This window comes from Micropterus salmoides, unplaced genomic scaffold (genome assembly GCF_014851395.1).
Source record: "Micropterus salmoides isolate LMB-PRFRI ecotype aquatic unplaced genomic scaffold, ASM1485139v1 Ms_hic_scaffold_17, whole genome shotgun sequence".
Classification (NCBI taxonomy): domain Eukaryota; kingdom Metazoa; phylum Chordata; class Actinopteri; order Centrarchiformes; family Centrarchidae; genus Micropterus; species Micropterus salmoides.
The window spans coordinates 19109507-19134721 of record NW_024040817.1 but is presented as its reverse complement, the minus strand read 5'-3'; the positions used below and the strand labels follow the sequence as shown (position 1 = coordinate 19134721).

The window sequence follows — 25215 nt, the reverse complement described above, 5'->3', positions numbered from 1 at the left end:
ACTCAGCTGTGTCTTTGGGGACCACCATGTCAGTCTCCTAAATACCTATTTAGCATTCTTATCCAGAAAAAATGCAAACACACAAAAATGCTGAAACAAATCACAAACACTTTGAGCAATATTGGAAAAAAATTGTATCTTGAATTTTGCATTAAATAGAAAAGTAGCCATATTTTCAGCATTGATATTCACTGACTTGGTAAATCCAGTTAAACAAAACTTTGGAAAACTTCTGGAAAGGAGGCGTATTCAGAGTATTTGGCCTCCCTAAAACACCTGCCAAAACTTCACCTCCAGAGGCTAGTTCTGAAGTTTCTAGAAGCTGGGAGGTCTTCCACAGGCTATCCCATAATTTCCTGGCTACCTGAGATGAAAATATGCAGCCTATGACCACTAGATGGTGGACGAGAGGTCAGCAGTACTCCCCACTTTTTTTGTCCACAACAGAGGACAGCAGGTATGACCCTGCAGGGAAAAGCCACAGGCAGTGGAGAGGTGGTGCTGCTGTTAGTGAAAGTGACAGTGGAAAGAAAACATAAGAAATAGCAGCAGAGCAGATATACTATAGATGTGCATGAGTGCAAACTGTTTCACTTTCAGATTGGTGGTTCCAGTCTGATAAGGAGAGGGAAGGCATGAAGAGATAGCAAACCTGTAGGAGTCACAGAAAAAAGGAGTGTGTGTGTGTGTGTGTGTGTGTGCGAGAAAAAGCGAATGAGGGAGGGAGAGTGAGCACAGATTTGAGCAGGAGGCAGTGAAGCAAGGGACAGGGCAGAGAGTGAAGGGAGGGTCGGGAGGGGGGAGTGGTTTGCCCTTGCCTGTATATAGAGAAGACAGAGTCTGACAGAGCCGATCCTGTGAGACAGTAAGGAACAGAGGAAAGAGGAACTGACCTTTTACCCAAACCTTCTCTACCTGTGAATGACTTTCTGAGCAACACGTCAGCAAAGCTCTGCGGTTTTTCTATCGGATTACAAAACCAGGATTTCTCTCTCAACACAAGGTAACAACAGTTTTGGCTTTCTTCAACAGCAGCACTCTTTCAGTGCCAGAGTCCAGGCAGGTGCAGGCTGAACGTCACAGCATGGTTTATACTGATCTCACATTACCCAGAAATATCTGTCCGATTTATGGAAACTTTTAAGGTCTTTTGATTCAAACGTTTGTTAATCACTGTTAATTTTCTGAGATTTGAACTAATTTCTCTGCTTTATTTAGCCAAAGGCACAGAACTTTAGTTAGCCAAGACTTTATTGTTGTAACATATTTACCTTCCGGGTGTGGGATTGTACAGAACACAATATTCAAGAGGTTATTAATAGGTTGTGCTCCAATGTGTGGGAGGCTGGTGAGTTTTTTTTTTTTTAACAAGGTCATTGAGTTTGTGGCTGCTCCTGTGTAATTCACAATTAGACTGATAATACACCAAGACCAATTATCCCCTCACTCACCTGTACGGTATTGTAAATGTTCTCCACTGAGCCACAATGCCTGAATTACCTGGAGGGTGGTGCATTGATAGAGAAGAGTGGAGTCATAGGGCATGTATGAGCAAACATGATGAAAGTAGTTTCAAAGTGTTCACATTAATGTCTGTGCATTATCAAGACCAACCTGGACACTTTTTCTGAAAAAGAGGTGCTGATGTTGAGTCAAGCATGTCACTAAAGGTAGGAGAGTAAATATGTAAAAAAAAAGAAGTGTCTTTACTGTGTTTTTGATATAAACAGATGATACTGACAGTGTCGCTGAGATCAGGCAGGTTTAGGTTGTGAACATGGTCCTGAAGCTGTGATGAAGGTCCAGCTGAGACAGAGACATCTTCTGCTGTGTAAACTTAAGTTTGGGCGGGGGGGGGGGGGGGGGGGGGGGGGGTCATCTGTCCTGTGGCTGCAGCTGTCTGGAGCACCGATGGGCCATATGGCAGCTTCTGTGGCCTTGTTTCATAAGACTAAAAGAAGCTGAGGCATCATTGTATTATCTATTGAAAGCTTTGCTAACTAATGCTTGGTATCACATACTTTGTCCTTATTTACCTTATTTTGATGATATGTTTGAAATATTGAACTTTACAGGATTGGTTCACTTTGGATGCGGCAGCTAATTAATATTCTCTCACTTCAGTTGAGAACTGAACCAAACAAAATCAAATATTTTCCTATATTAGAGTTCCTTGGAGATTTCATTTACGTTTAAGTTACTGTACGTTGCTTGTTTAAGGTAGTGTCAGCAGCGAGAACTTCGATCAGTGCTTGTGTCAGTTTGACCTGAAGCTCATTGAGCAGACTGGTGGGTGTTTTATTGCACTGCTGCTGAGACTCTGCCACAAAAAAAACACTTGTGTAAAGGAAGAGACCTGCCCATCCCATGCTGCCATATGCTTGTGTGTGTGTGTGTGTGTGTGTGTGTGTGTGTGTGTGTGTGTGTGTGTGTGTGTTTCATCTAAAGGCACAGTCATGCAGAAAACAACACAGCAAAGATCTTTTTTCCGGAGCCCCGCTTTACTTGCAGAGGGTCCATTGTGCTCTGAGATGTGATTGGTTAAATTAATGATGTTAATTATGTAAGCAGGGGGACAACCCCCTTGTCTTTGTCCGGCCCAATAGAGACTCACCCATCCAGTAACTTGAGACCAATACGCACACACGCATCCACACAAACAAGCATACATATGGATTATTGTTTGACCTTTGTTAAGCCTAACTCTCTCTCTCTCTCTCTCACACACACACACACACACACACACACACACTCACAAAGCTTGGTAATTGAAGGTGTTACACGTGCATATACCTGTACTAGAGATTAATAAATTGAGGAACTGTATCCCGGACACTGTGGCTTCCTTTAAAGCCAGTCATGTGTTACAATTTTCTACCTCAAGAGGTAACAGTCACATAGTATAGCTCAGGCTTCCCCCTGTAGTTTCATCTAAGAGATGTGTGCGAGTAACGTTAGCGTGTTTACTGTGTTACACAAGCTCTTGCTTTTTTAGTCTAATAAATAAACAAAATGAACTCACAAAATGTCAAGAAAGGAGAGATTCTTACAGCTATTTTCTTTATCAAACAGAAAAATACAACCATACACCTTCTGAATGAAAGTTTCTCTCTTTCACCAAACTAATTGCCTTGAAAATATTCTGGCTCCCCACGCTGCCTCTCTGATGCCCGACCTCTCTCTTGACGCCTCTCGCGTCTCTGAAGGATCAGAGTCCTGGTCAGAGCCGCTGTAAATCACCACGGTACTGTATTTCCTGTTGACAAACTGGCCTCTGTTGGTCTTGGAGGCTGTCTTTGGGAGGCTGCATAGCCAGGTTCTATTGCCTGCTAATAGGACTAAGTTAGCTGCACAGCTAACAGAGCTAACTAGCGAACAGCAGTTAGCAGTAGTTATGACCTAATATTTGATATGCTTTTTGGAGTTTGAATTTAACAGGTGGAGACAGATAGTCTTAATTCTTACATACTGTACCATAGTTCTTACATACTGTAAGCGATTAATAGGCTAAGCTGTTTTTTAAAACTGGGATCCAGCTCCATTAACTTTTATTAATTAATTAATTGTAACCACATATCTTGGAATGCTTATAGTCAGATAGTTGATACCAGAGTCATCAGCTGAAGTGTGATCACACTAGTTTCAAAAACTGTGGTTAACAGACAGTTACTGTATGTCTAGTTCCCCCCTGCCTGCCCTGTTACCATGCCCCAGCTTGGCACTTAGATAAACTGTATTGTCTCTGAGGTCCATTAATACTGGATGTGGGCTGTGTCCGTTCACCCAGACAATTTCCTTAAGTGTGACAGATTAGCTTTGACAGCAGGACATTACTTTATTTCCCTGACTGAGATAGCACGCTAATCTCGGATGATAATGTCACCTCCCTCATCCCTCATACTAGCAACTGCATTGGCCCCAGGTCCCTTTTGGATAAAGTAAAATATTTAATTACAGGGTTATATTGCAGCTGGATTTATAAACACTGCAATGCAAACAGTGCTGCACTAGTGAAAATAATAACAGCACAAGAGGCACTAAGTAGCAGCACTTATGAAGGAAAAATATAGCAAAATGTGGGAATCACATACATATTCAGTCTAAAGAATAAGTGGGGGCTGAGAGTAAATAAAGTGTAGCTAAACAACCTGAAGTGACCCCATCATACATCAACACATTTAAAGACCTCTTTGTTTCTATTATTGCAAGATTGTTTTCCGTCACTTTCTTGCTGAATGTATTTTCATATTTAGTTGCTGTTTGTGTTGGGGGCTTGAAATGGAAAGTTGAAAAAATAAGCAGATGATCTCTAAGGATCATGGGGGTTTCTGCTTGGACCATTTACTGCCAGTTCAGTTTAAATGTATCTTTAGTGTGTATGTGCTACTGAGTGTATTTGCCTCAGTGTGTATGTGAATGACACAGCGGGACAGGACAGTGTGTTTGCAGCAGTCATATTCCAGTTATGCGGCTCACAGTGTAACCTCTTCAGCTCTCTTCCTGTGGAGTGTGAAGCATTTGGAGTCTCTCTTCTTGGGAAAAGCAAGCCAACCTTTTTCCACTTCATCATATAAGTGTCTATTGCAGGAAAAAGGATTAAAGAAGGGCATGGATTATGTAGCATTACCTTTACCTAAACATATTTTATCCTTATTCCTGTCCCCTTTCTTTACACAGTTTCATCATGAAGCTATTCCTGTTGACTGTGGCACTGCTGCTCCTGGTGGTTGGAGCAAGCACTGCAGACAGGATCCTGTCTAGAAGGACCAAGAGGGAACTTGCCAATCCGCTCCATGTTGGTGGCATCAGGGACCCATTTGGCTCCTACTGCCAGAGGAGAGGAGGGTGCTGCCCTGGCAGAGACGACCTCTGCACGGTTCCCTACCTGGACACCATCTGCTACTGTGACCTGTTCTGCAACCGCACCATCTCTGATTGCTGCCCTGACTTCTGGGGTCATTGTCTAGGCGTGCAGCCACCTTTCATTGGTAAGTAAGGGTGTGCAAGCGAATGTGTAAATACGTTTGCGTGTGCACTCTTCTGCTGGATCACACTGCAAAGCAGCATGGCATCTGAAATTAATTGCAATTACATACCTGCTTTCTCACAAGAAAGACACATGCTTAAGACTAGGGACAGCATGAAAATAAGTGTGTGTAGGGAAGCTAAATCTTGTATTTGTTTTTTATAAATACTGATGATAATTCTCTCAGACCCATGCATGTCCTCTTAGCTGCTTACTTGATTATCATGAGGAAAATCTTATATGGCCAAACACACCTTTATGACCCATGGTGCACATGAACACCATGCATTATTGTCTGTTTGATCTCTTTCTTATTATTAAATCTAAAAAGGGAGCCTGAAACAAAAAAAAATTAAATAAAAGACCCTCCCTATATCTCCCAAAAAGTCAGTCTACTCTCCCTTCACCAAAGATAAAAATTACAATACCCTCTCTCTTTTCTGACCCTCTGTCCACCCCTGATAATTTCTGTGCAGTCCCCGAGTCCAACTATTCAGTTGACAACATTCGGATTCCGCACACAGTAACAGTACATAACATTCTCTCAAGGCAGATGTGTAAAATGTGCCAGTGACAGCAGAGGACTACCTGAGAACAGAGCAGGGAACAGAACACTTCTTATTAACGCAGACAGAGGGAGGGAGGAGGGGTGGATGGAGGGATAAATGGAGGTCAGGAGAAAGAATGTGGGCTATGCGAAGGGAGGGAGAGACAGACAACGGGTGCAGGATGGGAAGCAGAGGGGTCGATGCAGGTATGTGCTCCCACTCGACCACACAGTCACACAGCCTGGAGCAAAGCTTTGGTGCTTCAAAAGGAAGGAGGTGATAGATTTTCACAACAACTATTGCTGGCCTGCAGTCACAGATTGTTGTAGTCCATAACTCAATATTCAATGCTTTATTCAACTGGATATGTATTAAAATTTTGTTGTCAAAGTCAGTGTATAAATCTGAATATTCACTCATCATGCCATATAAGAAGTATCACATCAGCCTGTTACATGAAACCTCATATATACAACAGAATTACCCTATCTAAAAACCTTCACTGTCAATGTGTAACTTGTCACAATCTGGGCAGGGCTGTGATAGACTGGGTGAGACAGCTGTAAAGGGGAAGACACGTATCAGAGGACTTGGTTGTAAGTCACACAGTCAGCTCTGGGCCTCGAAACCCACTCACACTGAATTCTCGGCCAGCTCATGCCCTAAATTCCATATGAAATTCACACTGACAGCGCCTTTCACTGTAAATCAGCTTGTAAATAACCCTCATTGTGAATCTGTCACCAAGCCAATATAGTTTTCACAATCTGGAAGTAAGCTTCAAGCGTAATGGGTCAAAATTCATTTAAACTGAATGGTAATGCTGTGCCACTGCTAAATCATTGTTGTGCTTTGTGACAATGCTGAGCTGACTCACCATTGCAGCTCACACATTTCTTGGTGTTTAATTATGGATGGGCTACTTTTGCGGCCCTTTCCTTCAGTCTCTCTAGAGGTGGCGAAGTGAAGCCTAAGCTGGTTAAAGCATGACGAGGGCCCAGGAAGCCTGGGAAGGCAGGAAAGAAGCTAACGCAACATTCCTACACTGGATTACTGGAGCTCAGAGCTCCTAAGACCTCACATATACTGTGTGTACACGCGCACACAGAGCCACACACACACACCGGGGGAGTTACTGTTAACACTTTTTTATTTTTGTGAAGTGAAGGAATTTGGCCAGTCTGATGGTATTATATTAAGTGTGAGTGTTGTATGTGTAAGTGTGTAGTTCTGTCTCTGCATCTGAGACTGTGTGTGACTTTCTTTGAGATTAATAGTAGGAACCCTGATATATTAAGTTGCCCCTCTTTGTCTCCTCTCAGGCACCTGTGAAAGAAATGGGAACAAGTTCTTTACAGGGCAAACATATAAAGAGAACTGCAATTTATGGTATGTAAAGCCCTCTTTCTTCCTCTGTTTCTCTTTTAACCTCTTACATACCTGGCTTTCTATTAAATATCCTCTTAAGTAGCTTCAATTTTGAAAAACATTTTCTCCACCCTCACTTCATGAATATGCTTCGCCATTATAACAATCTTGTGCGTCACATTTCTCAAAATTTTACACTGACATGCGGTACATGGCATTCTTAAGACCTCTGGGATCTGTACTGGAATTTAAAATTGAGCTATGTTACAAAATTTGTGTACAGCATGTGCTTCTGATAATAAAGCCACTGGTGGAGTAAAATTTAGTTTGAGTGTAAATCTTACATTGATCACATGATCTTTATACCCACACAAACTCACAAACACACATCCTGACGGTCCCTCCACGTCCTCTACTATGTGTCATCACTCTTTGCCCATAATTTTTCTCAAAAGTTATTTTAACATGTCAGTTGAACAAACAATAGGGGTACATTAAAGATGAACTCCATTTAGCTGCTTCAGTTTCAGCTTCCTGGTGTTGTGCATATGGGCTCACTGTCACACTGCCTTATTGGGATACTTGAATAGAACAGAGCTATCGTCAATGTTGTAAGTAACACCTGTGCTTTTCTATGGCAAGTCTGCTGTGAAAAAGGCCCATTGTTCAGTGTAAGAGTAATGAGATAGTAAAGGATGAAACACACGCTTAAAGTTTGGAAAACAAAGGGCTGCAGGCCTTGCCTTGTTTTTTGTTGATGTCCTAACAGTTGAGAATGTTAAACAGTGGAAAGCTATTGAAGTTTGTTCCTGTTGTGAATGTTTGATGACTTTTTTTGCATCAGATGAGACAGAATGTTGTAGAGAGCACTGTTTTTAGCCACGCTAGCTGCATGGCTCTCTGGATTGCAATGTGTGTCTGTCAGTCTCTCCGCAATTTTGGCCCAGACTGAACTATCTCAACAACTATCAGATTGATTGCCATGAAATTTGGTATGGACATATATGTCCCCCTCAAGATGAATTGTAATAACTGGTCATCACCAGGTCAAAACTTATTTTGTTTATGACTAAACGCCTAGTGACGTCTCCATCAGCCTCAGCTGTACTTACTGTGCTGACACAATAAAATAAGACGGTGAATACTGTATACACAGTATATCCCCATTTTTGCTAAACATCTGCCACTAGCAGGGGCTCATCCTATGTTCCTATGTTCCTACGTTCCTACGTTCGCAGCATGTGTGTCTTTTGATATGAACTCACATTGTAAGCAATTATCCTTGCACTTCAAAATGCTAAAAAAAAGAAGATAGACATTTCAATGCAGTTGTAATGGTAAAAATTCATTCAGCCATTGTGGAGATATCGCTGTCTAAAGGCAAGAAAATAATATTGCCCCCAAATTGAGTAAGGTGTATAACTAAAACATCAGTAGACAATAAACCTACTGGGTGAATTCAACATATTGACCCCGGGAAACATACATTGAGCATTTGACCTTAAACGGTCTTTTTAATGTGTCATATTAAGAGGATAATGAGCTGGAGGACTGGGAGCATAGAGAATGTTGACTCTAAGGTCTGTTTACAAACTTACTGCTCCATGTATTGACCAGGTTATGCTGATAAAGTCAGTTATTATGTATTCCAAAGCGTTCTCTCTGGAGAACACATTGGCAATCTGTGTCTGGAAGGGGGGGAATAGGGGATACATTTGTTATACAAATCTCAAGCTTTCTTGTTTTGACTCTTTGAGTAGGTCTCCCTGACAATGTTCTATCCAGTTCAGGGGCACTGATGGACATATTTACAAACAACACCTCGCTTTATGACCCTGACATGATTTTGTGTCTAAAAACAGTAGGCCTTTTTTAGGCCCCATCCACACAACTCCGTTTTAGATTAGAAATGGAGACTTAAAACAAATACAATCTCCGTCCACACCAGTGTTTTAGCTGCGTTTTAGAGTTGATCTCCGTCTACATTAAAATGACTAGATGTGTGTTTTCAGTTATCAGAGTAGTGTGGATGGGGCCTTAATTCCTCACATGTGCTTCGCTGTTGTTTCTCACACTTGTGTCATTTGATGTTCCTCACAGACCCTATATGTGTACGGGTGTGAACATGCACAATTGCTCATAAATATTAATTTTAACATCCATTTTTTTTACATCTGTGTTGTATTTATTTTAATGCAACAAGAACATTCTGTTGCTGTTTGTCACAACGCGTCTAACAGAAACCACGCTGACCCGCGGATCTCCACATCCCCTGCTTTAAGTCTTGTAGCTGTTCGACTCCAGTAGCTGTGCTGTGTCAGTGTGATAGGCTTAAAGTATGACTTTTATCAAGGCAGCTCAATTAAGTTTGACCTAAAGGGTGTGATGGTGTAGATAGGCAGGTGTAAGATGATAAATGGCAGGGCAGGCTTTTTTTCTTGAGGAAAGACTTGTGGAGGATGAGCAAACACAAATTGCGTGGTAAAAATAGCCTCCAGTGTTCCAGCTTAGCAGAAAACAGCGTTTATGTGCCAACACCCCCAAACAAAAGAGCCTTATGCATATACTCTCTCACACGTGCTTGTTAAAGCAATACACATGGACGCTTGAAAAATTGCACCACAACTTTGCCGCAGACACACACACACTCCCTTTTCCTACTCCCACTCTCTCCACTTATTAATTTCCCAAATGAGCGTCCTCCCAACTCTCACAATCAGGGCTACAGGGTGGAGGACATAACTTCCGCTTTGAGTCAACAGGCAGCTCTCCCTCCTTTTTCTTAGTTTCTTATTAGCAGTGGTCAAGCTCCTGCATGCTTTTATCTAATCTCCTACATGTCTTGGCTAACCCCTGACTTGGGCAAAATGGGAAGCCTTGTTAGCCAAATATCACCCATACAGTCAAAAATATCAGCTCTTTGACATCAGTGTCCCAATTGGTCTAAACTTTATCTTCTTTTCCTACGGCACGGTTAAAGCTTCAAATAACTCCTTGGCAGATTGTGTCAGCACTAGACAGCATAGAAACAAAACACACACTGACTAAAAGCAGTACTAAAGCAATGCTTCTGTTTACTTTTTGTGTGTGTTTGTGTGTGTGTGAGTGCGCGTGTGAAGATGCACTATGATATGTGTGGCAGTCTTTTGTTGTGTTAATGGGATCTCCAGCTGAGGCCTTTTCCGCCCTGAGCTGTTGGAATCTTGATAACTCTTTATCTGCTCCAAATGATCTGAAACATGGCGCCTCCCACTCGCGCTGGCAATCTCACACAGCCCGAAGGGCCAACGATCTGTGTCTGCGTGCACTTGGACAACAGCCAAATGGCCACTTGGACGTCCTAAGTTGTACAGTTCCTCAGATGCTGTAGATATGTCATATCTAAACACACACAAACTATTCTCTGTCCCCAATGTACTGGCGGGATCAGTGGCACTGAGCTGCGTGTATATTTTACCGCTGAAGGGAGGGAGAGGCGAAAGGTCATTGTCTCTTCTCTTCAATCAAAGCCATCAGACGGTCCTCTGTGGGAGGCTGAGCAGACAGTCACTGGTCTAAAGTGTGTGGCAGTGTGGGTATATATTAGTGTGTGTGCTTGTGTTTGCTCGAGTCTCAGAGACCCAGCAGGGAGGAGTGCAGTTTGAGAGGTGAAACACACTCTGTAGGCTTCCCTGTGACTAAAGGGGAATTTGGCCTCTTGATCATTGTGTGTTTGTGTTTAATGGGCAGGTTCCCCTCTCTGTACACATGATGTCTAATGTACAGTAGACTTTGGAGTCTATACACGCCCATGTGGGAAATACCCCTCATTCTAACGTAATCATTTATTATGATATTCCCAAAACGGCTGCTGACCCTGTGGCTTTTATACACAGTAATTTATGTTGACGTAGTAACTTTATTTAACCAGATAGTGTTATAGAGGGACCTGAGAACCAAAACATTTACAGTCAGACAACCAAGAAACCAAGAAAACATCAATAAAACTTTAAAATCTCCAAAGGGGAGTTAAAGACTATAGCTTGTTAACAATTCATCTAAAAAGTACATAGAAGTGTGTACAAAAGAGAGTTGAGAATATCAATGCCACTTTCCTGTCTATTGAGTAACTATGTAGCTGGAGCCAGTTTACTTAGCTTAGCATAAACACTAAAACAAACCAGATGTATAATTTTTACATTAAACAAAAAGATAGGTGCTGGTAGGCAGGTTTTGTTACCTTTGAACAAAGCCAGGCTATCTGTCGACCCCTGTTCCAGTCTTTGGCTGCTGGCGGTAGCTTCATGATGCCCATCTACTCTCCACGCCCCCCTCCAGGCTCTGCACTATGGGTGACAAGGCAGTCAGTGTGGCTGGCCCTAAACTCTGGAATGCTTTCCCTCAGGGTTTGCGCCAGTGCACATCTGTTGCTCCTTTTAAGCAACACTACTAAAAACTCATATGTTTACATTAGCTTGCCCTGGTGCTGCGTAATGTGTAAATTATGAATGTGTTCCTTTACCTGTACATATATTTTACTGCTATTGTTCATTTTCTTTACACTGTTGTCTTTTACTAAGTATTGACTCTCTGACTGGATTTGTAAAGTGTCCTTTGGTGACTTGAAAGGTGCTATAAATAAATTATTATTATTATTATTATTATATTATTATTATTATTATTATTATTATTATTATTATTTGTAGTAGTGGTAGTAGTAATAATAATAATACTTGTTTGCTCTTACTTGCAAAAGACTGGATGACGTCTACTTCTGTTGTGATATTGGTACTTTTACTTAAGTAAAGGATCTTGATCCTTTTTCCACTACTGGTCTGGCTACCTACCCCCCCCCCCCCCCCACACACACACACACACACACCCACCCCCCCCACACACACACACACCTTTACAGTGAGTCATCAGTGCAAGTTATTTTTGAGCATCCCCAAAGTAGTCATTGTTGTCATCATTAATATCCTGTTCTCTTATCTCTTCTGTCATCTTCTTGACTTCTTCAGTCTCTCTGCTTCATTCTGACTAAAAATGGATCTGCGTTTTGCAGCCTTAAAAGGCTGAATGTCTCCTTTAACCTCCCCACTATTTCTCACCCCCCTCAGTTCTTCTTTTCCCGGCATTTTCCACTTACTGACATTCTTCTCTCAATTAATTTCTTATTTGGGAATTCCAGCCCCTGCATATTTGCCAGTGTCTCAGATGGTTTTTCTATTTTAGCCGGTGACATCACTGGCTTTAGCATAAATATAGAAATTTTAATATTTCTATGTTTATGCAATTGCAGCTGCTAATGCCTTTTAATGGTCTCATCTCTTTGCCCCTGCTTTCTGTCTCTCCTCTGTAGTACATGTGGGACCACAGGACGCTGGGAGTGTGAGCAGAACGCCTGTCTGATGGAGCCTGACATTATCCACGCCGTCAACAGAGGAAACTATGGGTAAAAAAACAAACACGGCCACACATGAAAACACAAACTTGGTGGTATTTGATGGCCTACAACAAGCTTTTTATTACACATGGTTCCTTTTCTATCTTGTGCTTTCAGGTGGAAGGCAGCAAACTACAGTCAGCTCTACGGCATGACTCTAGACGAGGGCATCCGGTTTCGCCTGGGCACACAGAGACCCTCTAAGACTATTATGAACATGAATGAGATCCAGGTACAGGACAGTCTTCATCCTTGAAAATTATTTTTGGGGTTAATATGACCCAACTGACCGATAAAACCGAGTCGACAAAGAAATATATGGGTGGTCAAGTTCCCAAAAGCACGGGTACATAAGTACCCATAAGCAAATTATGAAATCCATGCCATCCTCAGTGCTACCATACAGGGAGTAGAGTATCATGTTACTTGTTGCTAGTGGGTCTAACCTCTTAAATTCTACTTTAAAAAAACATTTACAGAGAATACACAAATATAATTACATAGTGTCACATACATCGCATATTATGTTTTTTTTGTTACAACTCCTATAGTAATAGCTTTACCACCTGTAAACATTCAGTTTTCTTCTGTATCATTTTGTCATTTTATATACAGTACATTTCCAACACTCCACATTTCCCCACAATTCAGACTTTAGAAAATTAGAAAATTTCAGATTTTTGTTTCACTACAATTGAATAAATTTCATGCAAGTATATTTGCAATGTTGGACCTATCAGAAGAGGTAACAAAAAAGTTTAATAATGGAATTCCCTACAATAAAATCTCTTTACTTTTCTTTATTTTTTTGGTCTTGGTCTGGAAAAAAACACTTTTGCCACAGATTAGCCAAAGCCAAAATATGAAAGCTTCCTTTGCAATGTACTGTACCTTTTAGTTCCTGCATATTGTATTATTTTAAGCCATGATAGTTCATCTCTATCTTTGGCTTGGATGACATCAACATCATTATTTTATATATATTTATTATTATTTAAAAACTTTATTGAAAGTTTTTTAAGGACAGTCAAGGGGCTATATACCAGCCAGAAACTAGTGTGACACATGTAATGCAGGGATGTGGGTATGGTGGAGAGAAATGCGGGGCGGTGTGGTGGAAGAGGAAGTTTTAGTGACAGGTGAGAATGCAGAGAGAAGGTCAATTGTTGCCATTGCGTTGGGGCTGTTTTCATTTCTTTAAACACTCTTGCAAACTTCCTGTGAGTTTATGATTTGCAATACGCGGGTTTAAAACCTGTATCAACAAGGGAATGCTGATCAAACCACGTTCCACTTCATTATGGCCTCTTGCTGGTGTGTGATGGCGTCTCCATCTGCAGCCTCAGCCCACTCTGAGCCGCACAGCCATTGTTTGCATTTTACCCAGACAGGTTACATAAGACGGAACCAAAACATCACACAGAGAAGATGGAGGGGATGGTGGCCGCCTGGAGAATAAAGAGCAACCTCCTCTCCAGCCTGCACCTCCCCACCTCCATCCATCCCTTCATTTGTCCATCCTCACTCCCCTGCTTACCTCTACCAGCATTCCATGACTTTTTCCAACCCCCAACAAAACTCTCCCTTCTTCCGTCAGCAGCGTGTCCCTACCTGTGCCAGGAACCAGACCAGAGCATTGCAGCCCATTCATAAATCTCTTTTCTTCCCTGTCTGTCTCCTGTATAAGGCATGGAAAATAGTGAATCAGTGAATTAATTTATTACATAACACCTCATTCTGGAAGCCGTTTTTTCCTTTTCTTTAGGTCAGGTATTTCAGGTGTCTGCGCTTTTGGACTTTGACCTTCCTCAACTACAAATCTCTGACCAGCAGCACATTCCTTAGTTATATATCAGGTGGCCGTTTGTGCTCTGAATACCTCACTATTAATCAGAGGAATGCAACGCAGGCAGCCAGACAAAGAGAGTCAGGGCAAAGTTAGTTGTACAGAAGTGTGTTCTCTGTTATCACACATAACTGGGAGATTAGGAGAGCATCCAACTTGGAGTGGAGGCTAATAGACTGAGTATGTTTGGCATCTGAGAAGCACCTGTGAGTGAACATGAGCAATCAGGAAAATATCTGCACTCTGCCATAGATGTATCATCCTAATTAGGATTTCTCATCACAGTGGCACTGATATTTTAAATAGAGATGGATTCCTCCATGAAAGCTGTGAGGTGAGTTGGCTCAAATGACACATTCGATTTTACACTGATGAAGAGGACTGGGTTCAAAGGTTCTATTCTGTTCTACAGAGTCAGAGATCCAAACCGGGCCAAGCGGTCCTAATCGCCTGTGAATAAGTCCCTTCTACTGGAGTGTTGATTAGCAGACTAATATAATCTGCCTGCGATCCAAATTTGTTATACAAAGCCGTCCACAAGTATTTTAATTGTAGCCGTTAGTTTGTGTTCTGTTGTGGGCAAACAAGTACTCTGTAGGTCTAATACTACATTCAAACCGCTGCTGCAGCTGTTTTTGGCTCTAACTGCTGTTTTCTATATTTTACTCTAAATCCTTGTTAAAGACTTTAGGCTGTCACTTATGATAATAATTGTTTTCACTGAGAAATATTAATGTTTTCTCAATGAGGTTCTGTGAGAGTGTAACGGTGACTAAGCTCTATTGACTCCCGATGTGTTGCAGGCCTGTAATAACTGTCTCTCTGTCTTTTTCTCACTCTTTCCTCTCTCTGTCAGATGAACATGGATCCTCAGAGTGACCGCCTGCCGCTCTACTTCAACTCAGCAGAGAAGTGGCCAGGAAAGATCCATGAACCACTGGACCAGGGCAACTGTGCTGCATCCTGGGCTTTCTCAACTGCAGGTAGAGCAGGAAGAGAATAGATGGAGGGAAATGTGGGATAACATTTTACGGACATAAAGGAAATAAAATACAAGAATAAAAACATCATCATTTTGACTATTTTGACAAGGTGCTGGCAGTTTAAATGACGTTAGATAAAAAAGACAAAAAAAACAGCCCAAACACTGCAGTCTTGTTCGTAATACTTGAATTTTACATGGACATGACGATGTGTTGACTACAAAAAGTCTTCCTCCGGTTTCTGGCTGAAATATATAATTTTTCTGTGCAGATATTTGTTTTCCAGTACCTGCAAAAGATCCATGGATGTGTGTGTGGCTTCTGATGATTAATTGACATTGGCTGTCACATAATTAAGCTTCCTAAAGACGCAAAATAGAAACAATTCACAAGATAAAATCTTAAAAAGTCCTTTTGATTGAATTCTTAAGTAATCTTACATCTTATTCCATGTTTTTGAAAAGGTTTTTGGCATGACATTTTTCAATGTTTCCTATCCTCTTCACTAGCTGTGGCATCAGACAGAATCTCCATCCAGTCAATGGGTCACATGACTCCTCAGCTGTCGCCTCAAAATCTTATTTCCTGTGACACGCGCAACCAGGGAGGCTGTGCCGGGGGACGCATCGATGGAGCCTGGTGGTACCTCCGGCGTAGAGGGTAAAGACTTCATCTTATATGAACTAGAAACAGAAAAGTAATCAAGCATTCAATAAGTGTTGGTGATTACTTGATGAAGACATTCTGCACATCCTTCCGTTTCTCCTCTTCTCTCAAAGGGTGGTGACAGAAGATTGTTATCCATACCAACTCCCACAGCAAACACCAGCGGAGGTGAGTCGCTGTATGATGCAGAGTCGCTCGATTGGCCGGGGGAAGAGGCAGGCCACACAGCACTGCCCCAACACACACAACTACCAGAACGACATCTACCAGTCCACGCCGCCCTACAGGCTCTCATCCAACGTAAGCAACACAAAACCAACACGTGCATAAACACAGATACATGATGCACACATGCATGCGTACGCGCCGACTCACGGGTCAACACCTGAACAGCACGACATGGTCTTAAATCTCCAGTAAACACGCAGCTTGCACAAGCTCTCTGTACATTTTTGGGACTTCCTCGTGCTACAGTGGACTATAATCTCTCTCACATGTTTATTACAGTATGTGTTTTTGCACACTTTCCTCTTGCATACTTGACTCTGCTGTGAATGAACATGGGAATGTACAGGATTAAGTGCTCGACAGCACTCTGGACTGAATCAATGACGGGCAGGAAGTTGTATTTTTACCTGCACGTTTGTCAACTTTCATGGTCCAGGCAGTTGGTTGATTCAAATATACTACAGGAACAATACAATACAGGAAAATGAACCTATTCTGTTTGTAGTTAGATTAGTTTGACTCAAAATATGTTGGTTATACAGGTCCGTGAGTGAATTAAGCCAATTTACAAAGTGCACTTTGGATATCATCATCCATAATCATTATCTCAAAAGTGCATCTGGAATTAGATTTCTGTGTTTACCTTCTAATATCAGATTACTCAACTCTTTCTACATGTCATCTATTCATGAGTAAACTAGAATCAGAGAAATGAAATGAAAGCATAGGGGCCAAGAGAGAAAACACAGAGAAGTCAGCCACTGAGCTGCAGCACAAAATGCGGTTTCATCAGCGAGCATTCATCACTTTTAAATGACAGCTAATGCCTCTCATAACCATTAGAGCCTGTTGTTTCTGTCTCCCGATGACCTGTGAAGTCAATAAGCCAGGCATTAAAGGCCCAGGGGCCCTGCTGGACTTAATCTTGTTATCTGACTTTTAACATCCAGAGGGGTTGTTTTCATCCTCTCCATTTTACTGACATGTAATGATCTTTCTGTCCGTCTCCCTCTCCTCTGACTATAAATTGTTCCTTCTATCGTCTCTTTCAGGAAAAGGAGATCATGAAGGAGATAATGGATAATGGCCCTGTGCAAGGTAAGGCAAACTTGTAAATAATGTTTTAGTGTCAACATTGTCTCATTGTGAGTGTTACTTTAAAAAACAACAACTCACTCCCAAGGGACTCACAAAACCAAAAGTATGCACCTTGAGGCGTCATGTTGGGTATCTGACCTCAGATGATGTCACGTCAGCCTGATGGTTTTGCCCTGTGTTTCAACTGTGACCCCAGTCACCTGGTCAAAAATGATGGGCCTTCATGTCAGTGTGGTTGAACTGACCTTCCTTTACTAGCCCGCCTCACTGTCTGGTGCCCATCTGGACCATTGTCAAGTACACTTGAATAGAAGAGTCACATGTAGGTGTGTGTGTGTGTGTGTGATTCTCTATGAGCCTCTGCCAAATTCTTGTTTAATTGTTTAGAAGCCCAGGAAAATGTATTGGCTTCACATCAAGTTTCCTTTTTGCCTTTTACTTTCTCTCTGACACAAAGGCATAGAGGTGTGTGTGTGTGTGTGTACTTCCACATCTTATTGTGAGTTGCTGATATGAGTTCACACGCTGTTCTCAGCTAGAGAATATTGAATTTAGCGTAGGTAGACCTCCAAAAGAGGGAATTTCTCAGCTGTACATCTGGAGATCTGGAGAGTTATTCCCATTGAGCTGGAATAAGAAAGTCACATGGAGTTCACAGCTGAACGCGCACACACACACACACACACACACACACACATATATATACACACATGCCCTTTCTGATGTCTGGGTGTGTGTAACCCAAGGGGGGAATTGGAATTTGCTTGATGAAATTAGGAAATTACTTTTAGATTAATCAATGTTTGAATAAGATTTGGATCTCTCCCTTCCATAATAGATTCAGCATCCTTCATAAAACATAGTCATACTGTTGTGTGTGTGCGCGTGTAAGTGTGTGTGCCTGTTATATCCGCCTACTAATTCTCCCTGCTTGTTTATTCTCGCAGCTATTATGGAGGTCCACGAGGACTTCTTTGTCTATAAGAGTGGGATCTACAAACACACTGACGTCAGCTTCACCAAACCGCCACAATACCGCAAGCATGGCACACACTCCATCAGGATCACTGGGTAAGTTAGCAGTATATAGTAACAGTGCAAAACATTTCCCCCCTGTTTTATAAATCAACCTCCTGGTAGTCATAGCATGGTCCTGAGTAGAGGTTTTACGCCTTGCACAAACCTGATAAGACTCAACGTAAACACTTTTGGGTTTTGAGATCGAAATGGGATTTAACGCCTTTTGACTTTTGTTCAATTGGAATTCCTGACAGGATATCCGCACACCATGTTATACAAACTTTGCGTTCACTTATTAACTGAATGGGGCCTGAACAAAAACATTTGCCTTCCCTGCTCCCGATCCAAGTCTTCATGTGTCTGATTTTTCTGTTGCTACATGCTCACATGCTCAACAGCAGATAAAGTGTGTATTAAGGATGAATCAGGTTTCATTTGAGTAGCTGCTGGTATCAGGCGTGATTCAAAGCTTCACCTGCTGTTTGCACACAGCCAAGAGTGTACATGTGAACAAGGCTTCCCTCCCAGTCTACTGCTCCTGGAGACACACCTTGGCTCCACTCCTCCGTCTAGCCCCAGACAAAGCCCCCCCTCCCTCTTCCTCCTCTATCTAGCAACTACTGCGACCACAAATATGCAGGCGGGCAGACAGCTGACACACCTGGATTACCTGCCCCCACCCTCTGTCTCTCATTCTTCCCCAACCCCCTCGCTTTCCTGCCACATTTCTTCTCGGTCTGTGGTGTCTCCATCATCACTCCTCAGCTTGCCACCTGACTCACTGACCGTCACTCTTTCTCTCCTCTCCACATCCAAGCTAAAATACTCAGAAAGACAGGTAGCTGTTTGCTGCTGTTTTATGTGTTTGTTTGGAGGGCATTGAGAGGCCGGGAGAGGTTTTGACCTGTAAAAAAAAAATCAGAAACATCCTTTCAAATTGTAAATATTTGTCTCTTCAACCAGTCAACCAGCTGGTTTTGAAGTGTGTCTTTCATGGCAATGATACATTTGCCGCTCGCTAGTCTCACTTTCCAAATTATAAAAATGAGCAGCTACCTCATAATGGGTCTATAATGGGGGCTAAGGAATGTGTGCTTGTGAGCATTTGACTGTACCTTAGTATCTCAGTGTCTGAGCTTGTCCCTTATTTGAACATCAGTTTCTCCAGACTCTCCTCACACGGCATCTCAGTGCTTTTAACTGATTGGCCATTGATGAAGACTAAACACAACCCACATACGGGCAGCTTTTCATGTCCTTCTTCGTGTGCGTGTCTAGCATGTATGTTTTATGACGTCTCATGTTATGACATCATAGGGCATGTATAGGAATGTGTATGATAAACACTCAAGCCCCCCACCTCCAACCTGTACTTAGCTTGTTTAAATCACATACTGCGCAAGGACGCACTGTTCAGAAATGTGTTCTTGGAAAACTGCAGATGCACATTTGTGGATTGTAATTAAGTCTCTACAGCCTAATTTTTTCAATAAACTGTGGAGGTATGCATGGTGTGGGATGATGTTGAGGATTCCTAGCTTTCCTGAATGCCTCCTGCTCTTTGGCTCCTTCCACTGACGCTTTAATTCCTCACCGCTCGCTGGGTGAGTGGATGTGAATGTACCAGCGACAAAGGTTTAGGAACCGATGGAGCGAGGGGGTTCGGTGGCTGGTGCATGGTGTTTTGAGCTCCAACCTGCCAGCCACAGGCATCAGTGTGTTTACATAGGCTAAATCCCACAGTGATGTGTTCCTTTAAGCCCAGTGCCTGGGAAAGTTTGTGGAAAGAGCATTGAGGTCCACTGTGGTGGAAAGGGCATTGTCTGGGCTGCTGATCCTGACTGCACCGGACAGAGAGAGGGGGATCAATTCTCGGAGAAGAGGTCAGGGGTGGGGTGAGGGGCGGTGAGGAAGGGCGGGGCACATGGGCACAGCGGTATGCCCATCATTGTCCCCGGGTGAGCAAGTGAGCTGATTGGAAGCCAGATAAGAGATCAGCAGTGGTCCGATTCTGTCTGGCTCTGTTCATACCAATAAATATGCAGACAGACAGGCATGCATATGGGATCACACATATGCAGGTGTGGGCTTAACTCAAATGTATGTTTCAGATTGTAGTTTGCATCTGTTGTCCACACAGCTGATTTGAATGTTTCTGCTCCCCCGTTAATGTGACGTCCAACACCGGTCAGGGAAACACTGGGCTAAAAGTCACTCGCTGATAGAAGGTTGGCTGTATCTGCCAGTGTTGTGGTGGCAGGCTACTGATTTGGCAGAGTCTGAGACCAGCCACTCTATTTCCCAGCATTCCTTTCCCTTATAAAAGATAACAAGCGATTGGGCACTGCGGGTCTCTTGGGAAACGAAAGGCCTGGAGTGCAAAAACAGGATGGGTATTGGCTTCGGGAGCATGTTTTGATCCAGACAAGCAGAAACAGCGGGCGTCTAAAAAGTTGGCAGTTGCTAAGCTAAGACCAAAGTGCAAGGAATGATGGGAATTTATCAGCCTTTGCCAAGGTTTCCCGAGAAAAGAGCTGCTTGAGATGGAGAAAGGTGAAGATAGGACTCTAAGTTCAGATCCACAAATAAGGTTTTCCTTAGCCTGTATTATCTGCTGTCTTTGTTTTGACATTGTTGAGGTGGTCATCACTTCCTCGTAACCTACCCTCTACATCCCGTTTCATGCCTGGAGTAGGAAATTCCGTGTTATTTGGATTGGAATGATGTAGGAGTTCAACTAGCCGCTGTCCAGCCATAAATACTCTGTTTTCAGGATGTTGTTAACAAGATGAAAGCATTTTTTCTCCCCACTTGAACGCTACTTATATCTCATCCTGCTTTTTTTTGTCAATAATGCCAAGCGTGAACACATTTCTGAAGTTTTCACGTCAGACTTTATTTGTTTGTTTGTTGGAGAGCATCCATACTTTAAAATAGCAGGGCAACTCTGACACAGCTGATTAAATGCCTGTATTTGAGGACATTTTGTTGTCCTTTGAGTAACCATCCCCTCTGTTTCATGCACCAGGTGGGGAGAGGAGAGAAACTTTGATGGGACATCAAGAAAATATTGGGTACGTTTCTTCAGTGTGCATAACAAACATCTTTCTTGTCTAAGTGCTGAGTTACAAAAACTGTAACTTTGATCTTTGTCTCCCAAGAACTGTTAACACTGTTAAACGCTCCCTTTAAAATTTCTTTTGTTGTACATCAAAAAAAGTCCAACTCAGTTTTTATTTGACTCCAACATTGTTCTTTTTAATTGTTCTTTCTAATAAATAAAATATACATTTTAAATGGGGTGTTTGACAAGTGTTGTCAGGTCTCTTTTTTTCTAATGTACATGAAAATTACCAGGTACGTATTATGAGTTCTCAAATAATATCTGTGCTGGAGCCATAATAAGTTTATTCCGATTAAGTCACTAATTTACAGCAAAACAAGAAGATTTGAATTTATATTATTCTTTCTGTTGAAATTTTGACATCAAGAAAAATACACTATGGATTTTGATTAAGGAAACTTTTGAAATAACTATTAACTAATGCCGGTAAAAATGATTACCTTGACTCCTCCTCACCAGGTCATTTCACAGGTTTAATGAGGGGCTGGGTGACAGCTTGGAAAGTTCCTTTGTTTGAGTGAGAGAGGAGGACTGAAACCGATTAATGATATCGTAAGATTATCTGAAGAGTTTATAGGTTCTGTTGAAAGTCAACCACAGAGAATATCTTTTTTTGTTTTTTTGACCTAATAAATCTTGTATTTGAACGAAACGGAAGGATCTCCGCGAATGCTTTTACACACACGAATCACTATCCTACTAACAAAATAATTGAAAGAGATGCCAGGACAATCTGTCTCATCTGTAGTAAGTTTGACTATACTTTCCTTTTCAGATTGCTGCCAACTCCTGGGGAAAGAACTGGGGAGAGAACGGCTACTTCCGTATCGCTCGCGGGGACAACGAGTGCGAGATTGAAACATTTGTGATTGGTGTGTGGGGCAGGATCACAATGGAGGACATGCACAACCATCATCACCACCATCGTCGCAGACACATATAAAGACACAAGAGATGTTCAAACCCCAACTGAGACCTTTGTTTTTAATCCCACCTATAGCTAGGTTTTTACCCCAGAGGAGAACCACACCAAGAGTCTCAGAACTTCAGCACCCCTTACCCATCAAGCTGGCAGGGACAGCCACAAAATCAACCCCAGAGACCCTGAACCCTCTCTTTTTATACCTTACTCTGAGGATCAATACAACCCCTCTTCTTCTCTATCTTTTCTCTTTTTTAAGAGAACAGCCCTCCCTTCTCTCCCTGTAACTCAAGGTTTATGGCACCAAAAAAAAAAGATGAAAAACTCAACTAAGCTAAAGCTCTTTTTACGTTGCCTTGCAATTAGGCGCCTCAGGTACCTACTGATCCAAAGCCCACACTTCTCAGAATCCTCAGCGTAATATCTGGTGAAACATGTTCATGTCAAAGTTGGGTGATGACAGAAGGAGAAGCTCAATCTGATATCTTCATTCTTCTTTGTTCTTCTTTGTCAACCTGAACCTTTAGTCATTTCTAGTGCTAAATCTATAATCCAGACAGATGCATTTTCAGAGGGACAGCGTGGAAAAGAGGAAATCTGAGCGCCAGATTATCAGACATCAGACCCTTTCAGAGAGACACGCCCAGCCGAACTGTGTAACATGATCATATATCATAGATGACCTTATTGACATTTACCTGTCAGCTATACAAACGCACAGTCAGCTCATTCCTTCAGTGTTAGAGAGGACACATGCATGGAGGGCGTAGCTACAGGCGGTAGTTTCTCACACATTCCAATAAAAACGTAGAATCTGACACTGGAAACAGTAGGATATTTAATGTGGGGTAAAGGATTACGAATATATAAGATTATACATGTGTCATTTGTGAAATAAAAAATTTTCAGTCACACTAGAGGAAAAAGTCATTATGAACAATGATAAACTTTTAATTAAAAGCCATGGTGCTGTTCTTGACCCGACCATCTCATATGAAAAATAAAACACTGCTGCGTTAAAAGGTAAAAAAGATTGCATTGCCCTAAAGAAACAGAGTTGTTTTGACCACTCCAAAAGAAAGTGTTTGTGTATAATAGTCTTAATTTTCTCTGTTCTGTGTGCACTGTTACAATTTCAGCTACAGATGTCATTTTTGCCCGTTGCAGTTATGTTCTGAAGTTTCATTTTACTACTTGTTTAAAGATGTACTGTATTTAGTAACGTTGATAACACACTCATGACTCAGTCGCTTTTCTGCTTGTGCTTGTTTGACCACAGCCAGGAGGATGAGGGGGGGATACTGCTGCTGAAGTCTGGTCTGTGCTACAGTATTTGACAGCAGAGTCTTTAGTTTGATGCATATCTTATGTAATCAACATGTAAAGCCGCTTCTAACTAACGCCAAAACACCGGTTCAAGTCACACAGGCTGCAGATGAGCTGTTTTACGTTATGTTCTCATATTTTATTTCACATTTTTATTGTTTTCTGCTGGAAAACTTAACATCTTATCAGCGATGTGCCTATCTTTGCTACAGTACCACAGTGCTTTATGCTGTCTTTATTTCCACTGGCTGATTGAGGGATTTTCAGATGTTTTTTGAGCACAGCCTCACTTGAAAAGGAAAGCACGGTGTATTATTACCACTTACCTTAAATTACATCCTGGTGTGCTTCAGCTGTAACTTCAAAGGGCTTTTCAGTATCTATATCATCCTGTCTTGTGATCTTTAAGTTCCCTCTATCATGTCCTTTAGGCATGGATAGGCAGATAGGCCAATAAGCAAAATGTCTGGATAGGCAATGTGCAATGTGGTGGAGGGCCTGTAGATAGATAAGCAATTATTGCATATTTCTCATACAATCTACCGAATATTTGCTTTCATTCTGAAGTGAGTGAGGGTAGGGAAAGATGAAGAGCAGCCTGTCAACATGAGATGCACAACAGGTTTACAATAAATGTCACCAAAGACAATGTGAAGAGTTTCAATCTTCTATCAGAAGAAAGAAAGAGATTCGTCTTTATATTTTTTCATCTATGGGCATGTTGCTATAGCTCCTTTACAAGAGAGACAAAGATCAATGGACAAAACTTCCGTTGCTAGATTGGTTTATGCTACTGTGTTGCAGTCTTCACTGAAAGTGCACAGATGTATGCATATTTTGAAGTTTGGAAGCCTTAAATTTTAATTTACACAAGATAATTCATAACCTCCCTGCAAGAGAAAAAAAAGACAAGTGACTTTTTCTATGCAGGAAAGTACTGATATCTGACCAAAACTGGGATCGTTTTGTTTCCACCGAGTAGAGACAACTTATTGTCAATGTTGTTTATTTTGTTTACACTATGTTGGATTAATGGCCATTCAGGTTCTTAGTAAGCTTGAACCTAAATGTTAAATATGAAACAGAATATAAAGAAAAGAGGCGTGAAAAAATCCACTTATTGCTTTCTAAAGGAAATGCTCACGAGAAACACATGCCAAGATAATTATTATTTTTACATAAAGGTTCAGATGGGACCAACTACGACTATATTACTAAAGATTCTCTGCAAAATCCAAATGTATTTAATAGAAACTGATCTCACTTTCAGCAACGGTTTTCTCCAACTACACAGTCTCTTATCCAAACCTCCCCACCCCAGGAGCTGCAGCAGGCATCCACTCAGAAGATGTGTATTTTATGTAAAATGAACCACTCCATATTCACTGAGGTTTAGACTTTATTTATGACAAGATGTGTAAATTATATACTTTTATTCTTTATTTTTCTGTGCAATGTTTTATTACCTTTCTGTCTCTTGTATTGTGTGCACTAACTTGCAATACCACATTAGTGTTCACTTGTGCGTCACAATAAAGTCTTTCCAAAGCCACATGGTCTCATTGTGAACACTTTAATGTTACAGTTCGTACTGTACTGTACTGATGCACTGAAACAAGTAAAAGTAAATAATCT

The 25215-nt window shown here is 41.7% G+C and overlaps 1 protein-coding gene across 1 annotated transcript; it reads left to right on the top strand.

Moving 5' to 3' along the window:
* Nucleotides 1-846: 846 nt before the first annotated feature.
* Nucleotides 847-25132, top strand: tinagl1 (tubulointerstitial nephritis antigen-like 1). The gene is made up of 12 exons (XM_038724091.1): nt 847-1003; nt 4678-4988; nt 6897-6963; nt 12284-12376; nt 12485-12599; nt 15070-15196; nt 15706-15856; nt 15976-16162; nt 17143-17188; nt 18136-18259; nt 21237-21282; nt 22108-25132. Exons 2-12 carry the CDS (start codon nt 4685-4687, stop codon nt 22273-22275), a joined length of 1428 nt encoding a protein of 475 aa, XP_038580019.1. The 5' UTR covers nt 847-1003; nt 4678-4684; the 3' UTR covers nt 22276-25132.
* The last annotated feature ends 83 nt before the right edge of the window (nt 25133-25215 follow it).

Excerpts from the sequence above, each read along its gene's own strand:
- tinagl1 (XM_038724091.1), top strand. The coding sequence starts at position 4,685 with ATGAAGCTATTCCTGTTGACTGTGGCACTGCTGCTCCTGGTGGTTGGA. Across the intron at positions 15,857-15,975 it reads TGGTACCTCCGGCGTAGAGG|GGTGGTGACAGAAGATTGTT; the intron begins GTAAAGACTTCA and ends CTTCTCTCAAAG. Across the intron at positions 18,260-21,236 it reads CACTCCATCAGGATCACTGG|GTGGGGAGAGGAGAGAAACT; the intron begins GTAAGTTAGCAG and ends TTCATGCACCAG.